The sequence below is a fragment of the Lissotriton helveticus genome, chromosome 1_2, assembly GCF_964261635.1.
Source record: "Lissotriton helveticus chromosome 1_2, aLisHel1.1, whole genome shotgun sequence".
Lineage (NCBI taxonomy): Eukaryota > Metazoa > Chordata > Amphibia > Caudata > Salamandridae > Lissotriton > Lissotriton helveticus.
In genome coordinates, this window is record NC_136058.1 from 390,921,653 (window position 1) to 390,939,548 (window position 17,896).

The following is a 17,896-nucleotide window of genomic DNA, read 5'->3' on the forward strand; positions in this document are numbered from 1 at the left end:
CCCCGGTTAACGTGCACAAATCAACCCCCGGTGAGGGCTGAGTGGACGGGTATATGCTACAGTTTAGGGCGTTGAGCCTGTCGAGACTAGCTCTAATGGCTCCTAGTCTTGCCAGGTCTGGGACAGGAAAGCCTTCAACAAGCAGGTCATCTGCTGACTGTACGGAAGATACTACCAGACCAGTGGGACCTAGGGAAGAACGCTTCTGATTACATAGATCTTTGGAAAAACGACATTCAGTATTAGCAATCTCCTTATCAATAGCCGAGACTGCTCTGGTGATAAACTGATCCATCGTACCAATGACAGAACCTCCCCCAGCCCCCTTTCCCTTACCAGATCGAGTTGTCATTGGCATCCGCGTTTGTACAAGGCGTGGCACAGACACAGCCAACAACTAAATTGCAATGATTTTCGTGCAAAGAATACTCTACCTATGCACGTAACGGAACAAGTTAGGGGGGGTGGCCCAGCCCAGCCCCCACCGGCCCCGGACGGCCTAAGACGGTCCCGCCCTTGTCCCGGGACGCTCCCGTGCAGCGGTGACCCGGAACTAATAAGTAGAGCACACTCCTTCCAGGGGGCGGGGCGGGCCAGGGAACGCGAACCAGGTGTAGCAGGTAAAGCAGGGGTTCCTGGGATATGGAGTCCCTGCAGCGTTCGACACTGGCCTCCTTAAGCCCACCTCAGCCTCGAAACAGGAAGGAGAGCAACACAGCACCTCCCCAAGTTCACCCGCGAAGCGGCACCCGCGCAGCGGGTGCGACAAGACTTGGGCTTTCTCCTCCTCATCCTCTCCAGGCAGCGAAACAGTGCGGTGCTCCCTCCCAAATGCAAACAGATCAAGTGGTCCCCTTGCTTCTTTCAGAGAATCAAACAGGCCAGTGACAAGACCAAACGGTGCTTTAATAGGACAAAAACATCTCTAAACCTCCAAGGGAAAACACCTCCAAAGCACACCTCAGTACAGAATCCGATGGTACTGCTGGTTACTTATTTAATTAACTAATTAATTAATCGATTGATTAATATCCAGACTCCGGGTAGGGCTGTAGTCTAGGCATGCAGAGTAATTCAGGGGTCGAGGGGTACTTCAACATGGTCAAAGTCTATTGTCACTTTCCCCTTTGCATAATTTCTCGGATTTTGTATTATAGACGTATTACAGACTCCAATCGCTCAGCGACTTACGGACCGATCATCCTTAACTCCTCGCCACACACCTCTTGCCACTTGTCACTCACCACTCACTGTTCATTGTTTGTTCGTTGCTATTCATCGCTGTGAAGAGTACAAGGGAGAATGCTGGCAATCGTTCAGGAGCAAGAGCTGAATCCAGAGCCAGTCCCACTACAGACGGCAGATGTAGGCACTTCCCTCCACTCCTTTGCTCAGCTCTGCTGTGCTCAATGCTTGGTGTGTACGTAAAATCAGACGTCAGTTCCCTGAGCTCTGAGGAATGATTGAAGCGTGCGCTGTCGGACCATAGGATGCGTCCATTCCTAACTGGAATTAGGACGGTGAATTAAGTCTTCCCACATAGACATATACCGGGGGCGTGGGGAAAGCACTGTTTTAAGGAGGAAGATATAGATAAATAAGATCACCCCTTTCATGTTGGCAGTCTTGGTGAGAAAGGCCTCAAATGTTGTGTGAGGTCGAGTAGCAGCCTCCCGTATCTGAGGTGTGAGGGCGCAGTGCATCTATTGGATATACTGATATCTTTCCGTGTTCTTTGAATCAAAGTCCCTTTGACATTGATCAAAAGTAAGGGGATCAAAATTGTGAAATAAATGTATTAGAGCTAAGCACCCTCCCCTTATCCAGGCATCAAAGGGTCCCTCATGTTGGGCCGGGGGGAAAGCTGGATTGAAATGGATTGGAGTGAATGGAGATGGAAAAGAAGTCCACCTGTCGTCGCCTGAAATTGAGTCCCATACTGTAAGAGTGGTGCATGTGGGGCAGCTATGGTCACCCTGGCAGCCGCCTGGAAGAGAAGGGAGGCTCCAGCTATTTCCCTATGGCACTCTCATCTTTGGAGACTGCTTAGCCTAGAAGGTATGGCTGATATTATCAGGGATAATTATAAGAATTTTGAATTTAAATGGGGCCCCCTTTTCACCTTCCTCTCCCATGGTCTTCGGTTTGCGGTGTGTCCCTCCAACATCAGAGCCCTCCATCTCTTCCAGTTTTGATCACAACTCCAGTGTCGACCAACCTCTCGTTAGTATGAACACGCCGCCACCACGGGTGAGGTGGGGGGTGTTTTGTTTTTTTCTTTGTTCCTTGTTAGATTCATAATTACTTATCCCATGTTAGGGTGAGTTTGTCCACGCTTTTTGGCTATTCCGCATACAACACCTCGGTGAAGCAACCTGGAGAAATCACCATTACAGAAGGCCGTTGAGGTTTCTTTAGACCTATCTGCTGGCTTAGCAAAGTTGCATGATCTTTTTTTTCTCTTTTATCTCTCTGTCTCAGCTTCGGGGCACTTAGAAGCTGTATCTTTCATTTGGCTTATCTAATAAGAGGCGGAGCTGGTTTATATTGATCAATGCACTTTGTCGACCTGTTATAATTCTGTTGAGGCTTTCTGATCCCCTGCATGGGACCAAGTGATGATGTAATTTTTGCCTGTGGAAAAAAAAAATTAATAAACACATTTTTGACTAAAATCAGGCGGCAGGCCAAAGCTCCTCTGTGCTCCTCTGTGCCCTGCAGCAGCCGCCGCACGAGCAGCACCAGCAGCGCTTTAGCACCGCGGTGCAGGCAGCGGCCGTTCCTGCCCCCACAGCAAATCCGTAGAACTTAAAGCACCTGTATAACAGGACACGGGTGAAGCAGGAAAAAAATTTGAGAGCAGGAACCGGTCACAAAACAAACCCGGGCAGTCGTCCCAGGCTCCGCCTGCTCGTCAACTCCTCCTCGGCTCGGCCCCTCGGGTCTAATCGATACGCTCTGCACTCAACGCCGAATCACAGGCCGACAACGACTGTGAACACCAATAGAGGGAAGAATTGTGTGTTTCCCCCAGTTAGTAAAAAAAAACCAGCATAAGTCTTGGCTGCTTCTGCTGCACCCAGAGTCTTATGCGTCTTTTCAGTCTAATTTTTCTGTCTGGGGAAAAAAATGTTTCCTGGTTTTATGCACCCAGTAAATCCAGGTGCAGAAAAACCTAAAAACTGATAATCAGGTGGAAGAAAATGAACACATGAAAGTACTACTTAATTTCATTGCCCTTGATTCACACTCTGGACCATAGTTTAAAAAAAAATATATATTTTTATTTTCATTTTATCATAACTCAAACATGACAATCATGCAATTAACTGCACACATTTCCAGCACCCACTCCCACCCCCTTCGGCATTGTCCATTTTTGGCGACAATCGTCCCAGGGTGACTTGACGTCAACAACATCAGTATTCTCCCCCCCCCCCCCCCCCCCCCCCCCACTGCATCTTATGTTCAGGCCTTTCTGGTGTGTTCATGGAGTTATACATTCCTCGGCTTAAGACGGGCCCCTCACAGACCCCCATCCAACCCATGGTAGTGTCTTCATTTAGACAAGACCCTACGGAACTTTCTCGGGCCCCCTCTGGCCTTGTATGTGACCCTTTCTGCGGCCATGTACATGTCCAGCCCTCTCCTCCATTCCTCTATCTCCGGCGATACCGAGGACCCCCAGTGTTTTGCTATGTCTCTTTTTGCCACCACTAACGCCAGCATTAGGAAGGTTAGTAAGGGTCTCGTGAGGTCGACGTCATTAGTCATTCCCAACAGGGCCAGTCTGGGTTCCGGTTGGAGAGGGATCTCCATCACCTCGCTCAGCTCCGCGAAGTATTTGCGAATCGAGGCGCACGTCCACACCAGGTGGTAAAAGTCCTCGTCCTCTGGTTTACATTTCAGGCACTTCTTGTCGTTCGTTTTCCCCATGCGATAGAGACGTACTCTGTCATAGTACGTTCTATGGAGCACATTAAATTGGATAAGGCGCAGTCTGGATTTAATAGCCACGTCTCTGGGGTGCATTAATACTGTGTCCCAGTCAATGTCGTCCATAGTTCCCACCTCAGTTTCCCAGTTCCGTCGAAGTTTCGTCAGATCGCCTTACATGTTATTTATTAAAGTTTTATACGTGAGTGAGACCGCTTTCCCCTGTATTTGTTCCTGTAGTTGCCTTCCCTCTAATGGTGCATATCCTGGAAGGTCGGCTAGTTGTATATTCTGGGCCTGCCAAGCGTGTCGAAAATGCGCATACTTGAAGAGTTGCGAAGGGTGCAAACCGAATTCAGTCTTCAATGTCAAAAAGGTTTTCAGCGCCCCTTTGGCATTCACATCCCTTATAGTGGAGATGCCTATGTCATTCCATTTGTGAAAGCCTCTCAGCTTGTTAAGCTCTGTCAGCCATCTGCAATGCCAGAGCGGCGTCTGCCTCGTGGGAGTCTTCTCCCAACCCGTGCGTTTCATGGCTTTGTTCCATAATAGGAGGGTAATTAGAGTCGCCGGAAGGAGCGGTTCCCTATGAGTGCCACCACATAGGTAATACAGTAGGTTTTGCGAAGACATTTTGTGTCGTTCCAGGGCATAAGTAGGGTGTCCCGCCGGAGCGTGGAGCCAGTCGTTGACTGGGGCAATATGTTCCACCCAGTAGTATGCCTCCAGGTTCGGTAGGGAAATCCCCCCGCTGTATTGATGTCGCTGGAGAGTAGTTAACGCCACTCTGGGTTGCTTCCCCAACCAAAGGAAGGCCCTCAAGTCTGCGTGTATTCTGGAGATTACAGCTGGTGGGAGCGGATAATACTCATTCTGTAGGGCATATAGGTACTTGGGCAAGACAATCATCTTATACATGGCCGCCCGACCCAGGAATGTGAGAGGGAGCTACCTCCAGCGATCCATATCCGCAATGGAGTTCGACCTGACGCGCTCCACGTTACGTTGGAGTGATACAGTTTTATCTAGGGTTATATAAACTCCAAGGTATTGGAAGCCCTCCACCGTGGTTCGTAATTGTCCCGGGAGTTGCCCCCAGTCTCCCCGCCCCCTGGGGTCATATAGGACTGACTTGTGCCAATTATTTCGATACCCCGAAATTCCACCATATCTCTCCAGTTCGTGGAATAGGGCGGGCAAGGTCGTCGTGGGGTTTGTAATATACAGCAGGATATCATCCGCGTATGAGGATATTTTCTCCTGTGCGGGATCCAATTCGGTCCTCCTAAAGCATGTCTGCATTTTGCCGAATCCTAGCGGCCAGTGCTTCTATAGTGAGTGCAAAGAGGAGGGGGGACAGCGGGCATCCCTGTCGGGTTCCCCTTTGGATCCGGAACTCTCTAGACACCCTCCCATTTACCTTGACTCTGGCCCTGGGGCCAGTGTACAGGAGCTGTATCTATTTCCGGTACTTCGGTCCGAAGCCAAATTTCCGCAAGATTCCCTCGAGGAACGGCCAGTGGACGGCATCAAAGGCCTTCTCGGCGTCGAAGGAGAGAAACCAGTGGGGCTCCTTCCTATCTTTCACCTCCTGTAGCCAGTTGTGGGAACGCCGGAGGTTCAGTCTGGTAGCCCTATCTGGACTCGGGACCATAGTTGAGGGATAGGTCTAGGCATAGTCCTCGCAGCACACAATAGATTTGCTTGAGGCAGAGGCCAGAACTCAAAAGTCAGGAAACCAGATACAAGTAGGTGGTAACTCAGGGCAGGGGAAAAACAGCTGTTGTCCGTGGAGGAGTCATTCCCTTCCCAGAAGTCTGCATTACAAATTAATTAATAGTATATATTTTTTTATATATGTTTTATATATGTTTGGTGCCATTCCATATGACTTTCATATCTGCCTTTGGGATTCTATGTTGCAACTCCATTGGGTGCATGTTGAAAAGTCTACAAATCCTCACTCCTACATCCAAGTACTCTCATGCTACCATTCTACACTCTGGCCTGTCTGAAAAACAGCTCAACATTTTCAAAATTCTGCATTGATTTTGCTCGTAAATTATATTTTTGGAAATGTACATGTATTAACTATTTAATTTTAAAACTATAGGTGATTGAAAGTACGGACGAAGAAAGCAAGATTTAACACTAAGCAACTGAATGTCGGTGCCTATAGAAGGATTATTTTGAAAAACTGACGGACATCCAGCATTCTACGTTTAAACAATTTCCAAAAATCTAAGTGTGGCGAGGAAAGTACTATACCTGTAAGTGAAGTCTCTAATTTTGCATTTCCTTAACCCAGAGCAAAGCCATATCTGTGCACACAGCATCAGAAATAATGTAGAAAGACCACTTCAGCATCCTCATCTGAAATATTATCAGAAAGACAAATTGCCTAAGCATGACAGAATAACGTTCATCTAAAGCATCATGTCATTCTAGAGAGGAAGCACACACTGAATGAAAGAAAGTTACAACTAAAGGTTTCTTCTGGATACCATCAAAGAAAAGACGCTGAAAGAAGACTACAAAGCTGACACGTTAACAAGCAAAAGATTGGAAAATCACCTTTGTTCAACAACTGTTTTTAACCAGTTACTCATGTTTGAGACTATCTGCCTTGGGATATAACACCTCGACCCACTCTGCTCACTTTTGCAAAAACCTTAAAAATTCACCATTGTATTGTGTGCATGACCATCTCAGATTGTTTCCTTTTTATTGTGTACTGTTCTGTAATTCCATGTAAGTCTCCTCAAAATTATCTGTGTGCAGGAGTGATATGTAAAACTGTTAAATATAAAAATGGATTATAGGAGCACCGTTGCGCTATAGCTAATGTAAATATATCCTCATCTTCAGAAGTACAAACCTTAACCTTACACCAAACATAGCAAAGGTAGAAGGAACTGATGTTCTGCGACTAATGATCCACAATAGTACTCTGCACGTTCTAACACCCTCAGTTACTGCCATTACATCAGTGCAAAAAGGTACTGATTAGTTTAATAGTTAAATATCAGACTAACACCTTATTACTGCTTTGCTAAGAACCTATACAAATAGATTTGAGAAAAACTTCAGTCACAAATTAAGTTGCTGTCGGAGAGGCCATTACCTAAAGACTATTATCTGCTAGAAAAATTTCAACAGGTGTTACAGTGCTGCTTCCCGACATTTTTTGCTCAATTCAAGTGTTCAGAAGATTACACACAATTTCTTTTAGATATAAGTGCTGAACATTATCTAAACAAGCCCGACTCTAAAATCGAGGCAAAATAACCGAAGTTGGGGGAAAATAGTTACCTGTGCCAAAAAAGATACAGCCATAAATCTTATCTCACAGAATTTGACAGAATGCACACTGGGGGAAACCACTTTCAGTGCAAAGTATGCCAAAAAAGTTTCAGGCGTAAATCTTATCTCACTGAGCATATGAGAATCCACACTGGGGGAAACCACTCTCCGTGCAAAGTATGCCAAAAAAGTTTCAGGCGTAAATCTTATCTTAATGAGCATATGAGAATCCATACTGGGGAAAAACCTTTTCAGTGCTCTGAATGTCAGAAAAGGTTTAGTATCAAGCCGAGTCTATATCGACATGCATTAACCCACTCTGTGGAAAAACCTTACCAGTGCGCTGAATGCCAAAAAAGTTTCAAACAAAAATCTTACTTCACTGACCATATGAGAATCCACTCTGGGGAAAACCCTTATCAGTGCTCTGAATGCCAGGAAAGGTTTTGTAACAAACAAAGTCTTTCTCGACATCTAATAACCCACTCTGGTGAAAAACCTTACCATTGCTCTGAATGCCAGAAATGTTTCAGTCGTAAAAACAGTCTCACTCAGCATAGAAGAGCCCACAATGAGGATAAACCTTATCAGTGCACGGATTGCCAAAAATGTTTCATTGACAAAAACAGTCTCACTCAGCATAGAGTAGCCCACACTGAGAATAAACCTTTTCAGTGCTCTGAATGCCAGAAATGTTTCAGTTGCAAAAGCAAACTCACTGAACATACAAGAATCCACTCTGGGGAAAACCCTTATCAGTGCTCTGAATGCCCAAAACATTTCAACCGTAAATCACTTCTAACTGCACATTTGAGATTCCACACTGGGGAAAAACCTTATCAGTGCTCTGAATGCCAGGAAAGGTTTTGTAACAAACAAAGTCTTTCTCGACATGCAATATCCCATTCTGTGGAACAACCTTATCAGTGCTCTGAATGCCAGAAAGGTTTCAGTATAAAAAGTAGTCTCACACGGCACATAAGAATCCACACTGGGGAAAACCGTTATCAGTGCACTGAATGCCACAAATGTTTTAGTCAAAAAAGCTGTCTCACTCGCCATACAAGAACCCACACTGGGGAAAAACCTTATCAGTGCTCTGAATGCCAGAAATGTTTTAGTGAAAAAAGACATCTCACGCTGCATATAAAAACCCACACTGGGGAAAAACCTTATCAGTGCTCTGAATGCCACAAATGTTTCAGTGAAAAAAGACATCTCACGCTGCATATAATAACCCACACTGGGGAAAAACCTTATCAGTGCTCTGAATGCCAGAAATGTTTCAGTGAAAAAAGACATCTCACGCTGCATATAATAAACCACACTAGGGAAAAACCTTATCAGTGCTCTGAATGCCCAAAAGATTTCAAACTTAAATCACTTCTAACTGCACATGTGAGATTCCACACTGGGGAAAAACCTTATCAGTGCTCTGAATGCCAGAGATGTTTCAGTGATAAAATGAGACTCACTAAACATACAAGGACCCACACTTGGGTAAAACGTTATCAGTGCACTGAATGCGACAAATGTTTCAGTGAAAAAAGCAGTCTCACTCAGCATATAAGAACCCACACTGGGGAAAAACCTTATCAGTGCTCTGAATGCCACAAATGTTTTAGTACAAAAAACAGTCTTATTCATCATATAAGAATCCACACTGGGGAAAAACCTTATCAGTGCTCTGAATGCCAAATATGTTTCATTCAAAAAAGAAGTCTCGCTCAGCATATAAGAACCCACACCGGGGAAAAACCTTATCAGTGCTCTGAATGCCAGAAATGTTTCATTGGAAAAAACAGTCTCACTCATCATATAAGAACCCACACTGGGGAAAAACCTTATCAGTGCTCTGAATGCCAGAAATGTTTCAGTGAAAAAAGCAGTCTCACTTACCATATAAGAATCCACACTGGGGAAAAACCTTATCAGTGCTCTGAATGCCAAAAATGTTTCAGCCAAAAATCTCATCTCACTGAACATGTGAGAATCCACACTGGAGAAAAAAAAATATCAGTGCTCTAAATGTCAGAAAAGATTCAGAGGTAGAGATGGTTACAAGCGCCATAAGAAAACACACCATCAAAATAATTCAGTTCTCCAAATGCCAGAAAAGCATAATTTTTAAACTCAATCTCACTCTACATGAGCAGACGCACAGAGGGAAAAACATTACCAATTTCTGTGAATGCCAGAAATTCCTATTTGATAGGCACAGCCTCACTAACTATAAGCGACTCCATACTGATGAAAAACCTTATGAGTGCTCTGAATGCCAGAAAAGCTGCAGAGAAAAACGCTATCTCACCATGAGAAACTCCACACTGGAGAACATCCTTATGCCATAAAAGCTTGAATCTGAAAGACAGTGTTATGCTTCATGAGAGATCCCACACTGGGAAAAAACCTTATGAGTGCTAGAAATGCAAGCAAAGTTTTGGTTACAAATTACTTCTCACTTGACATGAGTGAACTCACACGGGGGAAAAAGCCTTAAGTGTGTTCTGAGTGTCAGATAAGGTTTAGACTTGAATACAATGTCATTTCAAATGAGAGAATTCACACTGGACTAAAGACATATACACAGGGGGAAAGCCAGAAACGTTCTACTCAGAAAGGAGATCTCACTAAACATGAGAAATGCATCCACAACAGGTGAAAAGTAACGCGTATCTTGAGTTGCAGAAAAGCTTCTAACAACCTGACTTTACATCAGAGAGCACATATTGTAGTTGCAATAGAATTGATCAAGAAACTCTTGCAGGATAACTTAGGCTGCCCGCATGCAACCTCCAAAGAAATTTCAGGCCTGGAAATATTTGTAATTGCAACAGAATCCACAATATGAGCATCTGAAAGTTACAAAACTCTCAAGGTCTTTACTTTACACAGAGACGTGTTAGTACTTGCAAAAATCAACTAATTGCCAAAAGAATCACAATAATAATGTCTTAAATTTTACTCCACCCAAAAGGTTTCTACTCACCCTTGTTGCTTAACATATGACTGGTATCTATTTTTACATGATAAGATTAAGCCTATGCGGTGTTCCTCAGTGAGGAACTCCGCAAAGTGATAAAAAACCTCTGGCGGTCTACGCGGGGTTCCGCTAGCAGTGGAATGCGTAATAGTCATGCCGTTTGTGGTGATTTCATCCCATGTTGGAGGATAATTTGGCCCTTCTTTTCCAGGAAGTTACGGATCTCTTTGCCAAGGGAGCTATCAAACGCGTCCCTGTGCCAGAAGTAGGTCGGGTTGCTACTCCCACTATTTATTGGTACCCAAGAAGGACAAAGGCCTGCATCCTATCTTAGTCCTCAGGGACTTCAACCGCTTCTCCGAAAGGCGAAGTTCAAGATGTTAACCGTGGCTCAGGTCTTGTCTGCCTTCAACCCTGGAGATTTGATGGTAGCGTTGGACTTCCAGGACACTTACTTTCACATCTCCGTCTTGCCTGCTCGCCGGCATTACCTACCGTTCATGGTAGGCCACACCCATTTTCAGTTTACCACGCTCCCCTTTGGCCTTAGCAGCTACCCCGGGTGTTCATGAAAGTGATGGCGGTGGGCCAGCACATCTGCGCAGATCAGGGGTTCCAGTCTTCCCCTATCTCGACGACTGGCTGTTGAAGGCGAGCTTGCCCAGGCTGTCGTCTCCCACCTCCAGGCTACGACGGTCTTCCTGCATTTGCTGGGGTTCACAGTTAACGTGCTGAAGTCGCACCTGATTCCCTCCCATAAGCTCCTTTTCATCGGAGTGGTTCTGGACACAGCGCAGTTTCGGGTCTATCCTCCCGACCAGTGAGTCCAGGATATTCGGGCTATGACACCGATGTTTCAGCCTCCATCCCGGTTTTCGGTGAGAATGACCCTGAGGCTGCTGGGCCTCATTTTGGCCTCCTGCATCCTGCTGGTGCATCATGCCAGATGGCATTTACGTGGTCTCCAGTGGGCGCAGCAAAAGGGAATCTTACCGATGACGTTTGGATTTCGGTGGGGACTGCATGTCAGTTGCAGTGGTGGCTCACGAACCAGGATTGGGTCAACAGCAGATCCCTCTCCCTTCTCCAACCTGAGTTCACAGTAGTGACGGATGTGTCACTCCTGGGATGAGGCAGCCATATGGGAATGGTGGAGATCAAAGGTCTCTGGCCTCTGGCGGAGTCCAGGCACCACATCAACCTTCTGGAGCTCCGGGTGATTAGTCTTGCACTGAAGGCATTCCTTCTTTCTGTCAAAGGAAGAGTGGTGCAGGTGTTCACGGACAACACCACCGCCATGTGGTACTGCAACAAACAGGGCAGGGTCGGGTCGTGGACCCTATGTCAAGAGGCTCTTCTCCTTGGACATGGCTGGAACATCAGGGCATACCTCTGGTGGTTCAACACCTAGCAGGTTTCCTCAACGCCAGGGCGGACAAACTCTGCTGCCGGTGCATGATGGATCACGAATGGCGTCTTCACTGTAAGGTGGTGCAAGGTCTCTTTTAGCAGTGGGGAGAGCCTTGGTTAGATCTATTCACCAACGAAGAGAGTGGAGTTGCGGCCTCCTGTACGCCTTTCTGCCTGTACCACTTCTGCCAAAATTGCTGAAGAAGATCAAACGCGACCGGTCCCAAGTCATTCTTGTGCCTCCTGACTGGCCACGAAGAGTCTGGTACCCCGAGCTCTTGAGCATGGCCATCGATCCTATTGTTAACAGATTTCTGAAGTGCATTACTCATCTCTTTCCTCCTTCTCCTTTCGTAATGCCCCAGTGGGACTTGAATCTTGTCCTCACTTATCTTATGTGTGTTTCCTTTGAGCCCCTACATAATTGTCCTCTCCGCCTCTTTTGAAGACTGCTTTTTTGCTTGCCATCACCTCTGCTCGCAGGGTGAGTGAGCTTCAGGCTTATCTTCCAGACCTCCCTTTCTTGCTGTCCATCCAGACAAAGAAGTCCTCCGCACTAAGCCCTCTTTTCTGCCCAAAGTGATGACCTCTTTTCCACATAGGTCAGACCATCACATTGCCCACCTTCTCCCCGCCTCTGCACCCTCCCAAAGAGGAGGGTAGATTCCGCTGTCTGGACCCAAAACGTATCCTGTCATTCAACCTTGACCGCACTAAAGATTTCCGGGTGGACGATCAACTCTGCTGATTATGTGGGCATCAAGAAAGGTCGGGCAGTGCACAAAGGTACCATCTCTCGATGGGTCTTCCTATACATTAAGATCTGTTATTCTTTGGCTAAAAAGGAACCTCCAGTAGGACTGGGCACCCACTCTACCAGGGCGACGGCAGCCACTACTGCTTTGGGACGTGGAGTTCCGCTGGTTGACATCAGTCTCACAGCCACGTGGGCATCCCTGCCTGGACAGCCAAGTCCGGAGAGATGGCTTTTTCGGCTGTTCTGTTCTCCAGGATTTCCTGGTGTGAACTTAGTTCGCAGACCCTCCTCCTGGTTTGGTATTGCTGAGGTATCTATTCTAAGGTAAGGAATCTATAACTAATAGTCTCTTTCAGCTGAAAAGTTACTTACCTTCGGTAACGATGTATCTGTAAGAGACATATTAGGTATAGATTCCCTACCTCCTCACCAATCCTCCCCAATCCTCCCCATTCTGCTCACTGACTTCTAGGGATAGGCCCTTGTTTTGTGCACCACGGGTCAGTATCTTTTATGGCTCTTTGTTTCTGGCATGGAACGACGTATTTGAACTGACATTAGTGCGCAGGAGCGGAGTCTAAATAGACACCACTGCGTCATCCCGGCGACCACGACGCCCATGACAAAGGCGGAGTCGACCGATGCCACCTACCAACACGTAGGGGTACTGCTAAGTAAAGATTTCTTCTGATCCAGTCTGACGCCTGGGGGTAATTCTAAGCTAAGGAATCTATAACTAATATATGTCTTACAGATACATCGTTACCGAAGGTAAGTAACTTGTTTGTTTTGTGCCTACCAGGGATGGTGCATCAATTGAGAAATAGGGCAGATAATGAACAACAATAATATAGAAGAAAACTGGGTGGGCGCCTGTGCATAGCCCTGGTGAACACCTTAATTGATAGTTAATCGTTCAGTCACCTGGCCCTGGGTACTCCAGCGAAGCTGGGCATAATTACCCTCATGTAGACTGGTCAATAGGCTCAAGAGCCTCCTGGGATGGCCCATATCACCCCAAATCTTCCATACTCTGCTGCGTGTCAAAAGCAGATTTAAGGTTGATGAAGGCAACATACAAGTATCCCTGCCGACCACAACGATCTTCCAATAGAGTGAAAGGAAGCGGAAACCTGATGAATCGTGGATATCTTCTTCCTAAAGCCTGTCTGAAAGGGGGATACAATGGCTTTAGCTGCAGTCCATTCCTCAATCTTGCTCAAGACCAATGGGGCAGAAATTTTCTTCGCACAGTTGATCAAGGTGATCAGCCTGTAATTGGCTGGATGGAATCTATCCCCCTTCTTATATATCGGGAAAACGTCCGCTCCCTTCCAAGAGTCAGGTACTGGGGCACCACTGATAATGGCATTAGTTAAGAATAGGTTATACCAAGACAATTTATCTCTTTCTAGCAGAAGAATATAAGCTTGAATGCTGTCTAATCCTGAAGCTCTACCTCTGTTTATTACATACAGAGCTGAGGATGTTGGCCAGGTAAAGGAAAGGGCCAGGTTCAGCTATAGAGTTGTCTGTTTACACAGTCCTCAGCACAGTGTCCGGCTCATTAGAAGGAGTGAATGAATAAAGATTGGAGAAATGTTCAACCCAGGTCTGAGAAGAAATGTTATTTTGCAGAGGTGAAGCAGAGACCTCTTTCTCCTCCACTTTACAAGTGCCCAAAACCTGGTGGAATTCTTATGAGAGCAATCCAATTTGAGTTTCTGCCATCTTTCTTCCTCCCATTCTTTCTTAGCCCGAGCCTGGGCCCTTTTGTACCTCTCTCCGTCCAGACTGATTTCTGAGATGTCCTTTGTGAAGGATATCTACGTGAAAGTCTGAATTCCTTATTAAACCAATTGTTTACTTCATGAAAATTCCGTTTGTGGACTTTAATAGGGACTATAAGGTAGTACAATATTTTCTTGAAGTTGTTGTGGAAGCAGTCATTGGCATGCCACACTCTTAGTTCTTACAAATCGATTTCCCGAAGGTAGTGATAGATTGATCTCACCTCGCCAGATGACCAAAATATCGTTGATACACACATATAACTGAAAGTCCAATTGGCACAGACAAACCATGGGAACAAAAGCAGTGATTGGGATAGGACAGGGCCTAAACACTATTTTCCCTTGTCCATGTAAGATAGTCCCAAATCCAATACAATGAGAAACCTCTTATCTGGCCTATATTACTCTTCAAATGGTAATGACTCTACACAAAGCATTTATCTTACAGCATAGACACTATACACAAACATCAGTCTTATATTGAAGTTTGTTTATTTTTCAGAAATATTTATATATTTACTTTTTTTAAACATTTCTATTTTTTCCACATTTTTTTGTTATTTCTTGTAAACATAGTGATACACAAAAACACAGTTCTCATTACTCTTTCAAATTGGACAAGAACATATTACATTTTTTCAAAACAATGTTTTATGTGTTCCAACAGAACCCAAATTTATCTCCATCATTCTTCCATTCTCACCTATCATTCTACTCTTTCATATCCTCTAACATACCACACAAGCTAAATCACAATAAAAAACATCTGGTTCGACAAAGCCTACTCCTTATTCCTCTTTGTTCTTTTTCATAAAGTTCCAAAATTCAAGAGATGCAGTCCGTCAATTTGGTATTAGCTATTTCTTCTTTTTGGTTTAATCCTCGAGTAGGGCTTTCCGATGTGTCACTGGCCTATGTGCGTTTCTGTTAAACATAAATTAAATTCACCTTCTTCAGGACCAAAGCTTTCCAAATTTCATCCTTAGGATTTGTCTGGGAGTTTATATGTCTCTCAGAAGACTGAGGGTTTTTGGTATTACCATATTTAATTCGATCCTCACTGTTGGAAGATGCAGAGAGGAATCAGTTATCTGTTTGATCTCCTTCTATGGGACACAAGGTATAACATTCTGGATTTTGTGGAGCTTCAAGCTTTGCTTTTGTTTTCCAGATTCCGCAGTTGTGGTGACTCTATCTGTTAAACTAGTTTAACATGGGACTTAATGTGTCCCAATCTCTCAGTAGTGGCTTTTATGGTCTCTTAGAGTTTTCAAAGTAGGAGTGATTGTCTCTTGGGATAGTATTATGTATAACCCAATTAGAGTACTGCGCTTGTGTCCGTGGCTGAATCCATCTGATGTATCACTACTAGGGTAGAGCGCAGGACTCTGATTGGGTTATACATAATACTATCCCAAGAGACAATCACTCCTACTTTGAAAACTCTAAGAGACCATAAAAGGTACTTTAATACCCAGGCATGAAGTCATCGTCGAGCTGTTTAGATAATCCACCCGTCTCGCCACCTCTTCCCCACTGCATCCTTAACCAGTGGCCTAGCCAGTGTGCCCTGGGCCCCAAGGCAAGAAAGGAAATGTGACCTCTGCCCTTTATTTGGACTGTGGAAAACAGCAATAATCATTGTTCCGTGGGCCCCTCAGGCCTCTGTTTGAACTGTGACAAACAGCAGTTATCAGGGTTCAGTGGGCCTTTAAGGCATCTGGGATCTGGTGCCACTGCACCTGCTGCACCAATGGGAAGGTAAGCCCCTGCCCTCTAACAGCTTCTATTCTAGCCCCACTGGAGAACGGAAACTGCCAAGTACTGATCTGGCCATATATGCAGGCATGCAGCCGCCTCTTCCACTGAAGGGATTTAAGTCGCATGAAAGCAGCATGCGGGAAACAACCATTTTCTGAGGTAAAGTCAGCCAACACCTCGTCTGCTCCAACTTGGATCCATTTAAAACCAGGGACGAAAAAACGGTTCATCTTCATCCCTTGCTTATCAGAAGGGTAAAACAGATTCATCTAACATTACAGTGTACCACATAACACATTGTGATTCTCTTTACAAATTAAAACGCGCATGCATATAGAAAGGGGAGCCTTTGGCCAAAATAGCGATTTTCCCTACCCATACTTTTAACACATCTTATATAAAAAATGCTAATTACATTGTCATCTGGAAATAGTCATTAGTGCCTACTCATAACCAAATGCCACTTAGAATTGTCTTTCACTTCAAGCTTTCAAAACTAAATTGATATAAAAGCAGTATTGTTTTTTTTGACGTTGTGTACTCTTACCAGAATTTAGAGCATCAATTGTATATGACACACCATAGAGAAAAGGAGTTGTTTATATAAACGAAACCTCCAGAAACGTTCGATTAACCAGTTATAAAGTCACATCTAGCTTAGTTAGTTTATAGTCTTCTTTTTTTCTAATAGAAATTATTTCACATTGTTACTGAATCTGCTTGGCTAAACACTTATAAGGTGCCAAAGGCGAGACCTATTGGCTATTACAATGCTTGTTATTTATTGAGTACATTGAGCAGCAGAACTTTTGATTAAGTCCTGAAGAATGCTGCAAACACCTCTTTGGAGGGTTAATAGGCTGAAACATGTTGACCTCTTATTGACTCTAACTGTGCATATATATTTCTCCCACAGTGTCCTGTTTTTAAACTTGGCCCAGGGGAGTACAAATAATGGAAACAACATACCCTTTAGCAAGTTTTAACTTTCACTCTGCTGCCCCCACTACCCTGAGCTCATTATTGTGGTATTTAGTATATCTTTCTCAATAACAAAATATGCCTGAACTCCTCCCTCTCAGTGAGGGGGTTGTATGATGGTGTAAGGAGATTCCCAATAAGGAAGCATGCCAACTATGGTGGTGAAGGGAAATCTCGGAAAATACTCTGTGCACTGAGAAATTGTGTTAAAATAACAGAAAGTTGATAATCACATTTACTACCATCTCATACCTGGATTTATCTAGAAGAGAAGTCTGTTAATTCTAGCAGATTTTTGATACCACAAGGTATAAGAAATTAGGGGATCTTTATCTGATATCTTTATCAGTAAATTATCTGAAATTATTGAACATAAACTTTTCCAAGTATTATTTCTAAAGATTAAGGAAGTTCTGTATTGGTCTTTTCTAAACTAACCCCAGTGCGTATGACTACAGAAACCACCTCTCTCAAAATCAATATTGTGCTTGTTTTAGTGAGAAAGCTAAATGATCTAGGAGAAACCAGGAACTGGCGTCAATATTTTTCTTAGGAAGCTTCAAGTTAGAAAGTGAAAAAACTTTTTAGAATGTCCCAAAAATTGTGATAAAGATATTTCAATATGTTTGACAAAAAGAATAGGCACATTTCATGACAATATTGAAATGGGAACTAACAGGAAGAAATATTTACGCGACATTCCAGAAATATTACAGACTTTTTTTTTAGCAATACAGGAAATACTGATAATCCATTTGCTACAAAGTGGTTGCTTGTAGTGTCAATACACTACTTTGTCTGTGATATCTTTCAAATAAATGATTCAGAAAAGGGGGTGGTGATGAACAGAGTGTCTGAATTAAGCAGACCACTCTTACCCAGTCCAAAGATCAGGGCTTGATCCATCACTGTTTTTTAGCTCACTGCACCATCCCAGCTCAGAACCTGGCTACATGCAAATTAGTCTGTTCC

General features: G+C 44.4%; 1 protein-coding gene across 2 annotated transcripts in view; it reads left to right on the forward strand.

The window, feature by feature from the left end:
- Positions 1–17,896, forward strand: part of LOC144806283 (uncharacterized) — an 80,616-nt gene that overhangs the window by 34,487 nt on the left and 28,233 nt on the right. The window contains exons 3-4 of one of the 2 annotated variants that reach the window (XM_078672674.1): positions 6,050–6,206; positions 6,385–15,471. In XM_078672674.1, the coding sequence (XP_078528800.1) occupies positions 7,300–9,267 (1,968 nt within the window). In that variant the 5' untranslated portion in view covers positions 6,050–6,206; positions 6,385–7,299 and the 3' untranslated portion in view covers positions 9,268–15,471. Of the gene's footprint in view, positions 1–6,049; positions 6,207–6,384; positions 15,472–17,896 lie in introns of those variants that run through there. The other variant, XR_013605753.1, reaches the window with a different exon arrangement.